Source organism: Notechis scutatus, chromosome 2 (assembly GCF_049901735.1).
Source record: "Notechis scutatus isolate UNSWTSFEM ecotype Mainland chromosome 2, rNotScu1.2, whole genome shotgun sequence".
Lineage (NCBI taxonomy): Eukaryota > Metazoa > Chordata > Lepidosauria > Squamata > Elapidae > Notechis > Notechis scutatus.
The window spans coordinates 151,877,186-151,895,858 of NC_142010.1; the positions used below are offsets into that span (position 1 = coordinate 151,877,186).

The window sequence follows — 18,673 nt, forward strand, 5'->3', positions numbered from 1 at the left end:
TACTTTTGGGGGCGGGGAGGCTAGCTAGAAGGACATGCGAGAAAAGGAAAGCTAGCAAAAATTAGTTTATATTCAGCACATTTCACTTTAATTCCCTATCTTTGTAAACCATACTATCTTCCAATACATCTGTACCAGTTTGTATCTTGCCAGTATACAGCTTCCCATCTCTTTTGGGGTTTCTCAAGGTATTTATCTAGTAAATATGATTAACTGTGTAATTTGGCCCACAACTACTTTTTATTGCACTCTTTTCTGCTGGATTTGCTGCAACTTTTCTGCTGACTGGCAAATTAGTCTAGGCCTGGAGTACCAGATCTGCGCTGGAAACCTCCAAACACCAGAAAAGTGGTACAAGAAACATCATCTTTATGGTCATGCACATTAATGCAAGCCAGGCCTGGCATCCTTAATTAGTTGTTGACTACCAAGAGAAGAAAAACCTTGAATCTTCCAGCCATGCCTAAAATCTTCCCCTCTTTGTGTCCCTGTTAATGCAGGAGCAGCTCTGCTAGGAGGCCACTCCTGAATGTAGCCTCATTTTCCTGGAGGACTAATGGTGGCTTAACCAAAAGAGTTGCTTTTCAGAGTGAGATGGGCAGCGCACAAATATAATAAATAATAATAATCTGCCCCATTACACCGGATTGAGATGTCACGCTGGGTTATGCTTAAGGTAAACAAATCAAAATCAAGCTTAGATGTCACACTAAATGTGGCCCCAAAAGGTTTAGGGTTTAATGTGAATCACTGATTGCATCTATATGTTATGCAAAGCTATAGTTTATTTTAACCATGTTGTATTGAATAAGCCACAGTAGTTAAGGTAACACATAGTTAACTTGTTTAAACTATGTCTTAGGTTGATTTAAAGATATGGGGTGGCAGCATTGGTTTCCTGAGGATAAAGGCTGATCCTCCATAGTATACAAACAATATGGATTTCTCCAACCCATATTTAGTGTGTTATTTGTATTTTCCCCAGGCAAACACTCTTCTCTCAACAAAGATGAGACCCATCAAAAAGAGAAGGCACCATATAGATTCCATTGCTGTCATAAGTAAGTCAATTTGGGAAGAAAATATTCTTAGTGCGAAGGCAGAAATCATATGTATGGAAGAAGCTGAACTATGAGGGAGGAGAATGATGCTGATCATCAGATGGAGGCCTATTGGGCAAAATATTAGGGTTAGGCCGAGAGAGGGATTTTTCATGTGGGCAATCAGAACAGTGACATGATATGTGCAGAACGTTAACTGTTGCTTCATGCAGACTTCATGATTTACTTGGCCCCACATTTTTTTCAGGATGCAGATTTGAACCTGGAACTGCTTATATATGAAACGTGAGTTCATTTTTGGACTCCTGTGAGCCTGGGGTTTAGGGCTGAACCAGATTGATGTAGTAACTTGATCAGACCACTGTCATCTAACAAATCGGAATCTTAATCATTGGAGAGGCCTGCAATTTCTTGTGTAACTATAACATAATTATGTTGGCTGTCTTAACTGATAAGCCATAAGACCACTCTTCTGCCACTGGAAGTCATAGAAAAAGATATGCTGATAGATGGAAAATAAAGTAAATCAAACAACCCTTAAGTTAGTTTGCCTTTATTCTGAAAACTCTGGTTTGGGCTCCTTAAACTACAATCTCTGTAAGTATGGATAATGTATTCTTCCAACTCATCTAAAAGCTATTGAATTAGCAATCTCTACTTAAGCTATGATTTATGTAAACTATTGTTCAGCCATATGTTGAAACTGAGTTGAAGATATTGCCCATCATGTGACAAATGCCAGTATGGTTTAACGGTTAAGATGAGATTAGGACTGGTAGAATCATATTCAAATCCATTCCAGCTGTGGAAATTCAGTAGATGCTTTTAGTCTAATCATTCTTCTATCCCAAACTATCTCACAAAGCTCCTGAGGGATAATACTGAGATCTCCATTGAAGATGCTGTGAGCCCTTAAAGATGAGATGCAGATTTAATAAGTAAATAGTACAATAATGCCCTTGTGTCTCTGCATCATCCTGAAAATCTGTCATTTGGCTCACAAGATAATTCCTATCACTAATTTCCACTAGAAGATATACCACTTAATGGTAATCAGATGAGCTCTTTATAGTGTATAACTACTTTGTGCTCCTGGATAAAAGAAGGGATATGAATCTAGCACATAGATTAAGTTGTAATATATGCATATGACATCTTTCATGAATGGCTTCAGTGGTCAGGAAATTTCTACAGGAAACACAAAGTAGATAAATTAATGCTGAGGGTTTCATTTTTGTTTCGCCAAAACTATAAATTTATACACAGGCAGTCCCATTAAATGTAGGAAGGATGAATGCACAATTGTATGTTCTAGGTAGAGTATATTAGTTTCATATGGGAATATATTATTAAAAAAAGATTATGGCAATGAAAAAGGTATACTGGAATCCATCTTTTCAGCATTTAATCTTATCTGTTGTGAAATCTTTTGTGAGTGAAGGAAATTATTGTGCTGAGACTGTTAAGTGCCAAGGAGGTATGCACAACTAATATTAGTTTTAATGTGATAAATAAATGATTGAGTCCTCCTCACTTTTTATCTTTTGGGGGGAATAGTACAAGTTGTATGTACCAAGACAATTAGAAAATTCCATCTCTCTATCTATATATATAAATCTATTTACCCATCCATCCATCCAGAAAGCAATATAAACACCAGCATTATCAATGAAAACAAAGTACCTGCTTATAAAAACTGGAACTAGTGAAGCAAAAGATTACAACCAGTGGAAGCAATTAGAAGCGAGGGAGCAGGAATAGCAATCAAGATATATTCCAGATGTTGCTACAATCAGTTGTTTGTGCTGGCTTTATATTATCCTCAAATGGTTCCTGATTGTTTTGGCAATCATTGAAGAGTGTTTTGTGATGGATAACTTTGTGAGCAGCAGTTGAAAAATAATGCTTTGTTTTGACTGGTGAATAAATGTGGCAGTTTGTCATTTGATTTATAGAAGATTTATTTATTGTGCAGTTGTATGTTGGATGCTGTGTAACCAGGTTTGAGGACAGTGCAATAGATCTGCTCCAATCTCTCAATAGGCAGGAGCAAAGGCTGATTCAATAATAACTGAATATTTAAAAAATAAATCTACTAATGCTAATCCCAGAGCAAATGCTGTTCATTTTCTCCATACAGAAGGCTGAAAGAGGCTGCACTGAGAGACAATAGAATCTTGTCTGGCCCTTTACTGTGGGTTTGGATGAAGCTGAAACTGGTTGTAGCAAATTCTAATATTGATTTTGTACATTGGTTCCAATTTTTAGCTAAACATATTTCCTATTTCTCTAATCATTGCAAAGGTTAATTAGCTTCTTCCATGTCAAATCAGATGTCAAATCTGATTTACACACATATTGCTACTGTCTTAAATGTACAGAGTTGTTTTTTTTTTATTGCATATGAAGAAAAAGCTGTTACAGTACGGACTCCTGTTTTTCATGCTAATACATATTTCAGCTAACCAAAGGTTTGTTGGTGAATGCTTGCTTGTCAGAAACATAGAGTTGTTTCTTTTTGCTTCTAATAGCAAGCTGAGGAGGACATTTCAAGAGTGTGAAAAGGTGATGCAGATAAAATGGCTGTCAGGGCAGCTATGTCAGTTCACAGAATGGTTGCTCTGAGGGGCATCCTTAGTTGTACTCTTTTACAAAGAGAAAATTGCCTGCTAAGGATGCTATAATATGCTATTTCAGTGAAATCATTGTGGGACCGAAAAATATTGCTACAGAATAATTATGCTCTTATATGCTGGTACAGCTTTCTTTCTAATATTATTAAACTAATTATTTAAAAAAATTAATGAGGCAAGTCCCGAAGGAATATATAAAGGTCTATTGCCTGCCCCCGTCTAATGCATTGCTTCCCAACCATGGAAACTTTTGAGTGTATGGACCTCAACTCCCAGCATACTAAACAATGGCCATACTGGCTGGAGAATACTGGGTACTGAAGGGCATTGATCAGGAAGTTGATAAGTGGGGAAACACTGCAAAGGAACCAGAAGTTAAGCAAACTATGCTACAAAGCAATACCTTTGTGTTAACGAATGTCACAGATCCTGTTCCCTTGCCTTCATGTGGACAAAGGAGATGCTTATATGTGTTTAGCTGAATTCATTATAGTATAGATATATGGTAGCACTTCACCCAAATAGACTTCTGTGTGTTTGATAGTCCAAATTCTATAAAGTTTTACTGCCCTTCAGTTGAATGTGAGTTGGAGGCCCGGTATGGTAGAACGAGCCAATGGGATAGCTCCAATTCCTTCTGGGTTAATTTTATTTATTAAATGTATATACCACCTGTCTCACTATCTAGAATGACTCTGGGAGGTTTAGAATGACATAAAAGTATTAAAATTAAAAATACAGGTTAAAAAGGTTGACTCAGCCTTCCATCCTTCCAAGGTGCATAAAATGAGGACCCAGGTTGTTGGGGGCAATATGCGGACTCTGTAAACCCACTTAGAGAGGGCTGTAAAGCACTGTAAAACAGTATATAACATTAAGTGCTATTGCTATTGTTGGGGGTAGGCTTTGGTCTCTCACTCAACCAACCACCTCCAACATAACATGCCCTCACCTTGGGGCCACAAACCAACCAACCAAGCCAGGTTTTAAGGCCCTTCCAGAAGGCGAGAAAAGTGGAGGCAGATCTTACCTCCAGTGGCAAGATGTTTCAGAGGACAGAGGACAGGCAGAGAAAGCTCTTCTCATCATCACTATCTAAAATTCCTTGGCTGATAGGATTTGTACAAGGCCTCTGCTGCCAGAGCGAATGGGCAGGCTCATCTCATCGGGCATATGAATTAAAGAGCTCCAGCAATTCATTATCTTAGTTAGCAATTGAGGCACAGAATTTCAGGATTGTAGATGAAAAAAGGAAGGAAAGCCAAGGGAGTTGGAATGCATTGGGCATGCATATTATCAAGCTAAAATGCTTCTTCTACATTATGAAAGAATGTTTCAGAAGCAGAATGAAGAAAAAAAAGGAAACTGTTGCATTTTGCATGCTATAGAACTGCATTTCCTCTTTGTACCCATATACAGCTTTTGGGTGGGAATCAAACTTTGGGATGGATGTCATATCCTGCAGAAATTTACAGCATGCATTTCTTCCTTAAAATCTCCAAGCCCTCGGATGTATTTGGTTTGCAATGAAACCCTGAATGTGCCAATCATAGTACAGAACTGATGGCATTAAACATTGTGTGTTTCTGCTATATAATAGTTGTTCTGCAGTTGCTTCTTGTTTAGTGTGACTTCTAGTGTTTATAATAGGAAACTGGCTAAACCTATTTTGATCCTATTGTAAATTAAAGGCTAAGAATGAAATCTTGCAATTTTCCTACTTTGATTCTCTATGGCTGTGTTCAACTACAAGTTCCGTAATTCTCAATCAGTACACTATAGGTAGCAATGCATAATATACTAGGTTGAGGAATGAACAGTTTCTAACACTGTATGCTGCATGAAATAACCTGTGACTTGTTTACTGCTGACATTTTATTATGCCAACTATAACATAACTTAAAATCTGTCAGAATAATTCCAAAGTTTTAGAACCATGGAGTTGTAGGTGTAAATTAAAATACTGGGCAGAGGCACAGAGGCAAAGGCAAACTATTTGTTAATTTGTTGCCATTAAGTTAAAGAGTTGGACTAATCCCAGAAAGGACTAGAGTGAGCTGTCTAGACTAGATTGTCAACTAGGTTGTCTAGATGAGCTTGTCAACCATGACCCAAGGGAGATGACTGAGAATCTTCACAGACCCTTAGACCAGGGATAGGGAAACTTGGCTCTTTTACCATTGGTTTTTCAGTTGTGAGGGAAATCAATTTTTGACTTGAATGGGACTGTTTAATATACATATGTCCTACAACTGAAAAATCAGTAGGCAGGGATGGGGAACCTTTGATGGCTCACTCAGGAATTCTGGGAATTGAAGTCCGTAAGTGTGAGGGAAATCAATTTTTGACTTGAATGGGACTGTTTAATATACATATGTCCTACAACTGAAAAATCAGTAGGCAGGGATGGGGAACCTTTTATGGCTCGCTCAGGAATTCTGGGAATTGAAGTCCATAAGTGATAAAAGAGCCAAGTTTCCCTACCCCTGCCCTAGACTATTGAAGTCCTGCCTCACGAGGAAAGATGACTGGGTGATTTGTGGCCAGCAGCTTTCCTGTATCTCGAAATTTACTGTGGAAAAATTGAAGGATGCTCTTGGAGGAAAAGCAGGCTATAAATCTAACAACTTAAAAATACATAAAGCCACACCGAAGGAGCAGAGATTATGGGATACTGTATAGGTTCTCCTGCTTGAGCAGGGGAGCTGGACTAGAAGACCTCCAAGCTCTAGTCTGTTCTGTTCTATTGCTCTCTCTGTGTAGTTTTATTTGGTCGTCTTTCCCCTCCCCTTTCGTAATTTGGTTTCCAGGAGCTTCCAAAGGATGCGCGGCGGGAGTGCCCGGATGCCCAACTTATTTAGTATTTTATTGGATTTGTCAATCGCTTCCAAGATACAGGTATAAGAATAAACATAGTAAGAATAAACCTCCACCCGCAATTCTTCCAAGAGGGCCGCCGGCTTTTCCAGGATTTCTCCCTGGAAACGCTGGGGTTGTTTTTGTTTTTTTGTAATGAAACCCTAGCACTGCTCTTTACGCCAGTTAACCCATGAAGAGTGCATTCCTCGTGAATAGGGGGGGTAAAGCGCAATAAGGGAATGAGGCCAGGAGAGCGTGGGAAGGTTCCGGTTCTCGGTCGGAATAAGCCTCAGTGGGTGGGACAGCGGCGATGGCCAGCCGCGGAGTGGGTGGAAGGGCTCCGTACCCGGCTTGGAGGGGGCGAAGGGCTGGGTCTCCCGAAGAGGAACGCGATCAGAGAGGAGGCGAGTGACGGAGGTCTCCGCTAAACTGGTCTAACCCAGGAAGGCTGGGCGGAGCCGCCAACAGAAGAGGAGGAGGAGGTGGAGCTCCTTGCTCCTTCGCCAGCCGGAAAATCTTGTTCTTGCCTGGAAGCGGGCGAAGCGTCGTCGCTAAAAGCCGCTGGGAGATCCGCACGGATTTGCAATCCGGAGGGAAGAAGAATCATGAGGCGACTGGGGTGTTTGGGAGATGAGTACGTGGGTGGGCAGCAACCGAGGAGGAGTGGGAGGAGAAGAAGGGAGGCCCCGCGCCAGGGCTCGGCTCCGGGCTGCGGGCGGGATCCGGGGACCGGTTGCAGGGTCTTGGGGCTTCTCTGCCACCGGCTGAGGGAAAGGCCAGAAGCCTCTCTCCCTCCCTCTCGAGGGTGCTCAACTATGACGACGCGTTCGTGCGGTTCGCTTGGCAACAATATGGAAGTGGTTTTTGCCGTTCGGTTCCCCGCGATGTTTGTCCGACTTGTTCCCGTCCAAGTGGTTCCGGTCTCTGGTGGTTTTCCCGGTGATTTTTCTACCCGAGTAGAAACAAACCGGGACGATCGGGCTTAGGTTGTTCCGTTTCCTTTCATGTGGTTTGGGGGATGGTCAAGAAGCCTGAGGCCAATTTGCTCCTGCTGGTTGAACAGAACTTAATTCCGCGATTGTTCTCTTCTGAACATGTCCGGATGTTAACAAGACAGAAAGATGGAAGGTTCAACCTCCGTAGGTGCCGTGAGAACTTAAGTTGCCTTCCTGTTTGCAGCGCTTATGAGAAAGTGGAAGAAGAACAAGAAAGGCCTCTCAGAACCAGAGATAGAAGAGGGGTGCTCCTTGGCATAAAATTCCATATTCCTACCTATGAAAGGGAGGACACGTGAACGAGACTTTATCTCCCAAGGGAATCGACCCAGGCTCTTGTTTTGGAAGTGGGTTAAATGAGTAGCTCTAAGTTGTTCAAATATCTAAACGGACAACTGCATTTGGTCAGGAGAGTGGACACAGTTTAGGAAGGAGGTGGGGGAGAAAGAGTTTCCTTGCTTTGGTCCTGGAAAGTCCAAAGGGTGAAACAAGGAATACTGCAGAGTTCACTGTGGTTCAAGTTAAAACTTGTTCAGTAGTATCCCTCCCCTGCAAGCTAAATTGACACCATTTTGTGGAGCTTTTGGTTAAAATCTGAGCCTTGCAGTTCTGTGTAGATTTTAGCAACCCCCTCTGGAAATTGACCCTTACTTTAGGCAATTAAAAATATTTTTACCTGCAGGCAGGTAAAAAGAAAAACAGGAAATTCTGCCTTGCCCTGCTCAGGATTTTTTTTTTTACATAGACTTCTGCTTCCACATGTCACTAGATTAGACTACAGTTTTGCATAAATCTCTGAAAAGTATCCAGCAGTTACAATATACACTATATTTAATGAAAAGTATAGCTACAGACGTCCTGGGGTAAGAAAATTCAAAGCCCCTCTGCTAATATTGCTTTGAGGGAGCTGCCTTAATTGTCCATAAGATGACAAAGCAATTTAACTTGCAGGTTTGATGAGACACTATCAAAAAGAAAGTATTCAAGATGAATTTAGTTGTAGTTCAATTTTTAATAGTTTGGTGCTACATGAAGTGGCCGGCAACCTAACTATGAAAATCATACAAGACTGTTTGTTTGATTTCTGTTGTCTGTATGTTATGAAGGTTATATTTTTATATGTCTGCTTATTAGTGTAGAACTCATGGACATTTGTCCTGAGTATTGGGGGTCTTGATGCAGGAGTTTTATCTTCCTTGGGTTGTTTCTGACTGCCATTTCTGATCTCTGTAGTTTGAAAGGTACATGTGACTAACTCACCTCAGACTCCCTCACCCATTCTGCTACCTCAGGAGCCTAATAGCATTGGATTTCCACTGGTTCTGGACACTCTCAAGGGGCCATGAGACTAGCAGGTGAGCTCTGGATGGGAGAGAAAAGTGACAGCAAAAGGCAGCCCTTCAGACAGGAAAATAATAGCTTTTAGCCACTGACATCCAGTAGCCCTTTAGAGTGTTTAAGCTTCTGGGATATCTTGGGGAAAATTGTAGCGACTGCTGGATGATTGTAGTGTAACAATTGGATTCAGTCTTCCTCCAGGGTTTCTTTTTTGGCTTAGCTTTGACTTGACTTTATTTTTCTTAATTGTTTTAGGTCCTCTTCGTGTTGTGGTGATTGTCTTGACAGCAGGGCTGACCTGGATCCTTGTCAGCGTCTTGTTGGGGACCCAAAGCAGTTTCTCTCGCCTGCAGCAGTTCCTCCTCAACAGTAAGAACAAGGACACTAAGAGAGGGGACGGACTGAGGGGTGCTAAGACGTAGAACATGTGTTCCCTGGCAGCATCAACCATCTTTCCTGTGCATGCTTGCAAAGCAGAAAAGGCGAGCTGGCCTATTTCAGCAGTTGAAAAACTTCAAAGAGCTTCTCCTCCTCCTGGAGCTGGGGGTGTCACTCACAGATTGTAGTGATACAGTCTCAAGAAAATGCACATTTTAAGTAAGGCATTGTTGACAGGATGAAGTAAGATGCCTTACAGTAGAGACAGGCATGTTCTTCGTACCTCCTTCCCCCCACCCTTTACTTTGGATCTGTAGTGCTGCATTTCCTTACTCTTGGCCTTCATTATGTTCAGAATATTTCAATAGGGCATCAAAATACTTAGAAGGATAAGAGAACTTTTAGATAGGCCTTTTCTGGTCAAAGTGCCCTCTGGATTGTCTGGACTTTAGCTTCCAGTATTTCTGAGCCAGCATAGTCATTGCTGAAAAAATTGAGACTTGACATCCAAATATATAGAAGTTGCCTAATTTGGGAAGCATCTCAGCACGACCATTAGATACGAAAGCTAAATGAAATCTCTGTATATGAAAATATACCTTCAAGTACCAGGGACAGATAGCAAAGAAGACTGGTCACCTTCACTGGATTGCCAAGTCACTGAAGAAATCCAAAGTTTATTGGCAGTGTGGGCCTCTTTTTATATTATGCAGTGTCCTGGGCTGGCCTTGTACCTGCAAGCAAACAAGTGAAACTAAAGCCGTGTTAAGGTGCAGCTATAGTCTATGTGCCAGTTTTACCTGAAATTAGAATAAAAATTTGGATTAAAGCATAGAGAATTCAGAGACCCCAGCAGAGATCTTTTGTAATTTACTGAGCACAATTTATTATGTGGTCAGACTTAATTATCCTAAATTTTTAACTTTCCTTTGGTGACTAACTCCTAAAATTATTTCTGAATACTCACTTCCATTTTTTGTTCCAGTGCATTTTAATTACTCCCACTTCACCTGGTCTATGTGATGCATGCTTTATTGCATTTATTCTTGCAACAATTTCATAAACCAGGCTCAATAGAAAAAAAGAGTGTAAAGTCATTGAGCGAGACTGAATAATGATTCGGAATGTGGAACTTTGGAGTGGTTTAACAAACCTAATGGCACCTGATGCTTTAAAGCCATCATTTCCTTTTCAAGATTAATCAGAAACAAATATTTTTAAAGTAATTATTTGGCACATTCTGCACTGAAGTATATTGAAGAATGAAGGAATATTTGATACTGACTCCTGAGGGCCTCTATATCTTTGAGGAGATAAAACAGGACATTAATTACAGTTTTCAAACAGTTCATGAATTGCACCTGTCTAAACCAACTTTTTAGCACAGAGTGATAACTCTACACTGAATATCTTGCTGATGCTACTGTTTCTTTGCTTATTTGCAGGTCCAGAGAACACTCCGGCTACAGGTAAGATGATTGGTTACATTTCTGCACAGTTCCTACCATCTTCCCCCAACCTGATGCCCTTTCCTTTTGTTCCTAGTTAGTTGGAGTAACAGTTTGCAAGCAATACATGTGTGGAACAGCCTTCTCTAACCAGATGGCCCTTCTGATATGTTGGATACCTGGACAATTAAACCATTACAGTTTTCAAACAGATCCTGAATTTCATCTGACTAACCAAAAAATAATTTTTAGCATAGGTGAAATAAATGCCAAGACAGTCCCGTTACAAGTATCGTTGACTTATGACCAAATAGATCCTGGAATTGCAGATGTTAAGTGAGATGCCCATGCGATCACTTTGTTCAATTGAATAGGAGAGCCACAATCCTGGCTCTCCTATTAAGCGACCAGGTGGATCCTTAAGTGGACAGAGCAAAAGAGCTTCCCTCTGTATGCAAAAGAGAAATCCAGTGGCTTGGTTGGGAAAAAAAAGAAGAAGAAAAAAACCCTCCAGTCTGCCGCAGGAACTCCTCCTCCCCCAATACACGAAGGTGGCAGCAATTCCAGTATTCTTTGCCGGCTTCTCCATTGTCTTTTTGGAAAAGCTGGCAGAGAAGATTACAAATGGGATTACATGATGGTGGGGTGCTTGGCAACCAGTTGTAAGCGTGAATAGGTTTCGAAGTACCCAAAATGCAATCGTGACTATCAGCTATCTGGTAACAAATTTCAGCTTCTTTGCTGCAGTGTAACTGCAGAATCTGTAATCTGATTACAGGTACTAGATATAGGATACGGGAAAAGGACACATTTCCCCCTAACTCAGTGAGAAGTGAATTTTCTATAGCCAGAATGCAAGATGAAGAGATTGCATATAAAGCATGTTTCTATTTGCTGCACATAGATATGATGGTCCGGTTCCCAGAATTCTCAGTTAACATAACAAAATAAATCAATAGCTAAGGAATTCTGAGGGGGAAGGCAGGTAGAGGAAGGCTGGTGTTAAGACATTGCGAGGACCTGTAGGAAGCTAAGATCTCATGCCACGTGTCTGTCTTGTCTGTCCTGGCTTTGTGTCTCTCTTGCTATCCCTGGAATCCTGACTCTTTATCCGTCATTGTCAGATTTGGACAAGATCAGAGTGGTCTCGGCAAAGAATTTTGCAGGCAGCCGCAATAGTCATCGCAGTGAGTTCAGAGGAGTTGAAAAGGAATTGGGGATACAGGAGGATAGCATAATGGACTTCCATGTAGTAGTTTTAAAATGTCTTCCCTTTTGCCCTTATTTCCCAGAAGGTCCCTTGCTCAGGTAGGAAAGATGTCCTTCCTGTTTCTTTTAGTTCTTGAACATAGGAGGCTTGGCGTGTTTTTTTCCTGATCTGTAAGGCTGGGTGGTGGAGTAGACTTCCCTCTCCTGAGTAGGTCCTCAAAATTCTCCCACAGCCCTGACACCGGCTCTTCTTAAGCTGGTTTGAAAACAGTCTTTCAAGTCCTTGGGACACAGAAGGTTGAATGTAGTGCTCTGGCGCTTTGGCTAAGTCACCACAGTTAGAAGGGGAAGCATTGTTATGATTCTTGGAGTACGGGCAATAAGAAAAATTCTTAGTCCATACTAATCTGGAAATATATGCAATATAGTTTTCCATTTCAGTATACTTCTGACTAAGGACTTGAAGATCTCACCTTTGCTATCTTTTCAGAACCAAGGCCAAAGAAATACAAGTGTGGCCTCCCTCAGTCCTGCCCAGAACATTCGTTTGCCTTCCGGATGACAAGCGGTGCAGCCAATGTCATTGGGCCCAAGATCTGCCTTGAAGATAAAATGTGAGCCAGGCAAAATCTTGACGGTTGGATACATTTGTGCAAATCCATGGGACTGACTGTACTAGGCCCCTGGATAGTCTCCTTTTGAAGGATCTAATCTGACCTTTTATTTCTTTCAGGCTAATGAGCAGCATGAAGGATAACGTGGGCAGAGGACTGAACATTGCCCTGGTGAATGGTGAGATAGACTTAAAGAAATACGTATGCTAAAGTTGTATGATTTGATTATGCCAGATGGCCACTAAAGTCATGGGGGCTCTGAAGCACTGCTTCAAAAGATGCTCACCTCTATTCTCCAATGTATCTAGTGTTGGATATTCATAATCCATACTATTAGGCACCGTGATTTGGTTCCTAACGATTTGTTTGTTTGGCTAAGGCCTTCATTTGGATGCACAATGTCACAATGGGTGGGATCTTGGAATAATGAGGAAGGGGAGAGATACAAAACTTAAATTCTAAAAAGCAGAATAAACAAAATAGCACACTTAAAAAAATACCTTAAGATGGAAATGAAGTGTGCTAGTAGATTTCAACCATATGATAAAAGGATGATAGGGACGATGTGCCAATTGCCCACCCAACAGAGGCTGGAGAGTAATGGTAAATGTGGCCACTAATCCTGCTCTGCTTTGCTTTCAGGTGTGAATGGAGACTTGATTGATGCTAAGTCTTTTGACATGTGGGCAGGAGGTGAGTGTGGTAATGGAATGGATTTGGTATTGATAGATAGAATATAGACTGGTTTGGAGCAAGGGTCCCCCAACCCCATCCATGGACCGGCACCAGGTCGTGGCATGCCAGAAACTGGGCCGCAAAAGAAGCAAAGCCCCACCCACAGGATGCAGGCAGCATACAAAATCATGCCTCCTCTGGACCACGGAAAAATCTCTCTCCATGTAACCAGTCCCTGCAGCCCAAAAGGTTGGGGGCCACTGGTCTGGAGAGAAGCTGAGGCAGTTATCTGAAGAAAAAAAAAAAAGAAAGGATGCTATAGATATGTAAGGAAGGCTGAACTAGACCTTCCTCATTCTATCTCTTCTCATCCCCAGATGTGAACGAGCTGCTAAAATTCATCCGGTCATTGCACGAAGGGACATTGGTATTTGTTGCTTCTTATGATGATCCTGCCACAAAGTGAGTGTTGAATGATTTTCAGCTCAAAAGTACACTGATTCATGTGATGAAATTTGTATTGACATAAAATATTAAGGAACATTCTTATGTACGTTATAACATCCTCCTACTCAGGATTTTGAGCAGCCAATTCTTGGAAGTTATGGAATGTGAAAGTAACATGTTTCCAGTGTGCTAATAGCTATCGAGAGCCTAAACATCCATTAAAGCTTTCTAAGTTGGTTTTAGCCACATCCTTTACACGTAATTTGAATAGTTTTAACAACACAATAAGGATTTCTTTTTGCTTATTTACATAAATGAACCCTTTGGTCAACATATCGACTGGTTCTTGTAGACAAGCATTCAGAAGTCATGTGAAATTAAAAGTTTTACAAGTTTATATGCCAGCCCTTAATATAGATGTCCACATGGCAGGTCATGCATTAAAAAATATACATAGATACTGTGAAGGAGATGGGATAGATAGATAGATAGATAGATAGATAGATAGATAGATAGATAGATAGATAGATAGATAGATAGATAGAGGCAGCTGTTTTTCCATCTTCCAAAAGTTGTGCTACTGCCTTTTGTGAAATTGACAGTCTAGCAGGGCTATTTCTCATTAGCGTTTCTGGATGGAGTTCCCCCTCATTGGAAGAACTCAGTTTGGTATATATGTAGATACATGGATCATTTCAAATGTTAGACCATGAAGTGCTGAATTGGGTCTTCAACTACAGATTTGCATAGGTTTCAATAGATCTCTCAAGGAGATCTGTTTCCTTAGAAGTAAATCTCTTCAAGTTTGAGATTGGAGTCCCCTGCATTATCAGATCCTCACAAAGCATATAAATACCTCACTTGGAACAATATGGAGGAAATCTATTGCTCCTCGGAAGAGAAACAATAGCCCAAATTGAGAATATTTGTGTCAATAGCCCAAACTGAGAATATTTCCAGTTATTATAGATATCATATAGCTATATATGCTGAGGAAAGTATTCCAAATCTTGTCCCAAAGGTGCAACTAGACTTTCTGGTTTTTCTTTGAAGAGGTTTCGCTTCTCATCCAAGCAGCTTTTTCAGTTCTTCAGAAGAAAAAACCAGAAAGTCCAGTTGCCTCATAAAAAAGCACCTTTGAGACAATCATGACTTGGATGACTGAGAATCACCATACTCCAAATCTTTCTTTAAGCCATTGCCTTTGATTTAAATAAGAAGGTTAGTGGGAGTGAATAGAAGGTGAAAAGGAAGTTACTTAAATCAACCCAGAAGTACAAGGAGGAAGAGGAAATCAGATGGAGGAAGAGAAAGCAACCATAGAGAGGTTTTTCCTCAATCATCTTCTCTGCTTCACTCCAGAATGAATGAGGAGGCCCGTAAAATCTTCACAGAATTGGGCAGCAAATTTGCTCGGGAACTGGCTTTTCGAGACAGCTGGATCTTCGTTGGAGCCAAAGGAGTGCAAGACAAGAGTCCCTTTGAGCAGGTATTTGGTTCAGGACCTTGGCCCCATAATCAATTGAAATAATCTCTGAAAAAGAGGTCAGTCCCCATGCAGACCTTACCTTTGCTCTTTTTTGCAGCACATGAGAAACAGCAAGAGCTCCAACAAGTACGAGGGCTGGCCCGAAGCCCTTGAGATGGAGGGCTGCATTCCGCAGCGAACCACTGAGGTCCTGTGAGGATCTGTTTCTTCAAAACTTCAAGTGAATTTTCTCATGGGAGTGGGAGAAAAAAGTCTCCAGTCTTCCACTTATTGTTGTCTACCCTTATTGTGGCAGCTGCCTTTTTTCCTTCTCCACAGTGGCCTGTTTGGCAGTGCCTTAATAAGGCTCAACCAGTTGCCCTTTTCAGAAAAGTTTTCTTGCCCTGGACTTTGGGAAGAGAGAACGTGTAAACAACTCCTTATTGCCAGATTAGTTCTCACTTCCCTTCTCTAGTGCCTTACATTTTTCCCCGGTTGAAGGGGCTAAGCCTCCTTGCCCTCTTCCCCGCCGTACATTTGCAGAGCCAGTTGTTTTCCTCTACTGTCGGTCTGAGGGTTTTATTTGTGATAATTTAAAGCAGGAGGAAGAACTCATGGGCAGGGGAGTAAGTAGGAGATACCATGAAAAGTGGGAGGGTCCCCTCATTTCTTTATCTCCACAACATGCTTCTATCATGCCTTCTTTACATATTTGCACCTTTCTTTGATCCATGCACATCTCAGTCATACATGCCTACTTTGCATGTGTAGAATCCCTGCAGGGCTCAGCTGAAAAGCATGGAGGTCAAAGGAAGAGTTCCGTATTCATGAGGTTCTGCCAAAGGAACCACTCTGAATCAGAGTTTATCTATTTTAACACCACTGCTGTTCCAAAGGCACCCCTTTAGTTTGCTAAACTTGAGAAATGCCCCAGTTATTGCTTCCTGTAGTGTAATGTTGGTACTTCAGTTTGGGAGGGGGTGGGGTGAGGACTGAGTCTTTCATTCATCCTTCTGCACATGTTCACTTTTTTTTATAGAGTGTAGTGGAAGGAATCCAAAGCTGAAAGTTTCCATTTGCCCAATCCTTATTGCTGAACAGCTTCTTCAATAAATACTGTGTAAAAAAACAGAGGCTTGTTGTTTGAAATGGTTGCTGCCCGCCCCTCCCCTCCCCCAAAAAACAAAAAAAAAAAACAACACCTGGTTCATCCCATGGGATCTATAATAGAAAATAAAGTGATTATGCACTTGTTGAATTTTCTGTTGCAGCTTTATTTATTACTACTGCCATCATTTTGGCTGGTAGACTTTTGTTCATTGCCAGTTGACATATCTATGCACCAAGTCATGCACTGGCAGAGCTTTCTCCTCTACGATGTATCTTGCATGTGAGCTTTGATACTCCATTTTTAGATGTTTCATTTCTGCCGCTCTTTTACCTCCTTTCCTTACAATGGGGGTGGGTGGGAATTATATGAGCATTGAGGCAGCCAGATTACAATACTTGGAAGGCAAGAGAGAGGACAATTGCTATTGTATATCAACCGAAAGTTACAAAAAGTGTCTTCATTTTGTTTTACTTTTTATGATTATCACCCTTCACTGATCTCTTCTCCTATCCTGATGTGTCTGATTTATTTGATTTGCATGGCCAGACATCTACAGAAGTGACTTTAGATGGTTTACAAATGGCTAGAGGATAAGGGGGTGGGGGGAATACTAAAAAACAAAAAACAAAATATATCAACACAACATTGAAAACAGAATAAACGAACCAACCACAGGATCTTACATTAAAGTCCTTTCAATTCTGGATGGGATTATCCAATACCGTGGCTCAATGCACAAGGGAGAAGTCTGGCTTTCAGCATCTTACAGAAAGCCAGTAAATTTGGGCCATCAGACCTTCAGAGGGAATCTTGTACCATAGGGCAGGCACTGCAAGTGAGAAGGCACACCTGTCGTCTAGATCCCACAATGTCCATGTCCCAGGTAAAAAAAAGAAAAGAGAAGCATGCTACTCTGCTGGATGTCGTGGAATGTGCAAAGCTAATTGAAGATAAGCAGTGCTACAAATAACTAAGCCCTATGCTAAGGAGGAATGTATAATTAAAGTACTATACAACTGTCATCTTGAATTACTCTCAAAAGCCTATAGGGAACCAGTACAGCTTGCAAGGTAGTAGTGCTATCTGGGCACACCATGGTGTACCCACAACTACTCTTTGCCTACTACCTGCTCTTCTAGGAAGTGTTGGGAATCCAACAGGATCCTCAAATTGTACACCAGTGTTGTCTATGGGAGTGCAATCCCATCCAGAACCAATAGTGGAGAGCCTCCAGAATTGAGGAATTCCCCAAACCCACAGCTGAGTCAATTTGGGCTGGTAGTTAAGGCACCAGACAACAAGCTCAAACTGAATTCTAGCCCTGTAATTAATCATTAAACCAGCTGGGTTGTTTTGGGCCAAGTCTCTCTCAACTGTAAGAATAAGGCAAGGACAAACGGCTTCTGAAAAATTGCCTAGAAAACGAGGTATTGGTTGCCAAGAATCAAGGCTGCCTTGAAGGTACTCCGTCCTCTTCGCTCTTGCTTTTGTTAAGTTGAAGTCTGTTTTGCTCACAGCCTCAAGATAATGTGACAGAAGCATCTGGTTTGGCCTAGGGTGTAGATTTATAACTAGGTATCATCAGGATATTGATAGCTGACCTGTTGATGGATGGCCTGATCTAGCAGCTTTGTGTAGATATTAAATAGGATCAAAGAAAGTAAAAGCAGAGGTCTCAAATTAGATCTATTCCCCTCCCATCAACACTGACTCGAACTGATTCTGGAAGAAGGAAGAGAACCATTGAAACACCATACATCTCACTCCTACTTCGAAGTCAATAGAGAAGGATTGATTAATGGTATTAAAAGTTGGTGGGAAATCAGGTAGGGTTAAGGTGGATGCAACAGCCCGCCCAAATCCCGTCAAAGATAATCTACAAGTGTGATCAAGGCTATTTCAGCACCAGGTCCCAATCTGAAACCACACTGAAAGAGATCCACATAACCTAGGGGTGTCAAACTGGATTTCTTCAAGGCCCAGATCAGCTTTGTAGTTTTCCACCGTGGGCTGGCGGGGGGGGCAGGATGGATGCCTCCTGCAGCACCCTGCCAGCCAAAACAGGGCGCAGGAAGCCCACACGCAGCCTCCCTGCACCTTGTTTTCACCCTCCATGGCCTGCAGCTCAGTGCCAGCCATTTTGGGGGCATTTTTGGGCCCCTTTTTGGGCCCGTTTTCAGCCAGCAGAGTGCTGCAGGAGGCCATGGAGGGTGAAAATGAGGCGGGGGGGCACAGGAAGCCCATTTTAGCTGCCAGAGGCACCATGGGCCGGGCCTTTGATATTTCCAGGCCAGCCCCACCAGCTGGATTTAAGCACCCTGCAGGCCGCATCTGCCCCACAAACCTTGAGTTTGACACCCTTTGACATAATCTGATTTCTCCAAGGTCCTCTGTAAATCAGATATCTTCTCAAAATAGTTTTTCTTCAAAGGAAATA

At 41.6% G+C, this 18,673-nt stretch overlaps 1 protein-coding gene across 10 annotated transcripts; it reads left to right on the plus strand.

Annotated features, from left to right (window-relative positions):
* Positions 1 to 6,818: 6,818 nt before the first annotated feature.
* FAM3A (FAM3 metabolism regulating signaling molecule A) lies at positions 6,819 to 16,911 on the plus strand. Of its 10 annotated transcripts, none has more exons than XM_087956813.1 (11): positions 6,819 to 6,957; positions 8,782 to 8,903; positions 9,142 to 9,255; positions 10,710 to 10,733; positions 11,837 to 11,899; positions 12,388 to 12,535; positions 12,655 to 12,713; positions 13,178 to 13,228; positions 13,588 to 13,672; positions 15,020 to 15,146; positions 15,244 to 16,911. In XM_087956813.1, exons 2-11 carry the CDS (start codon positions 8,891 to 8,893, stop codon positions 15,340 to 15,342), a joined length of 783 nt encoding a protein of 260 aa, XP_087812939.1. In that variant the 5' UTR covers positions 6,819 to 6,957; positions 8,782 to 8,890; the 3' UTR covers positions 15,343 to 16,911. The 10 variants fall into 10 exon arrangements, with proteins under 10 accessions (XP_087812939.1, XP_087812942.1, XP_087812944.1 ...); XM_087956816.1 differs by having other exon boundaries at positions 12,412 to 12,535; XM_087956814.1 differs by having other exon boundaries at positions 6,879 to 7,187; positions 12,412 to 12,535.
* Positions 16,912 to 18,673: the final 1,762 nt, after the last annotated feature.

Bases quoted from the DNA above. Each gene is read 5' to 3' on its own strand.
- FAM3A (XM_087956813.1), top strand. The intron at 9,256-10,709 runs GTAAGAACAAGG...GCTTATTTGCAG, and splicing joins GCAGCAGTTCCTCCTCAACA to GTCCAGAGAACACTCCGGCT. The intron at 12,714-13,177 runs GTGAGATAGACT...CTTTGCTTTCAG, and splicing joins GAACATTGCCCTGGTGAATG to GTGTGAATGGAGACTTGATT.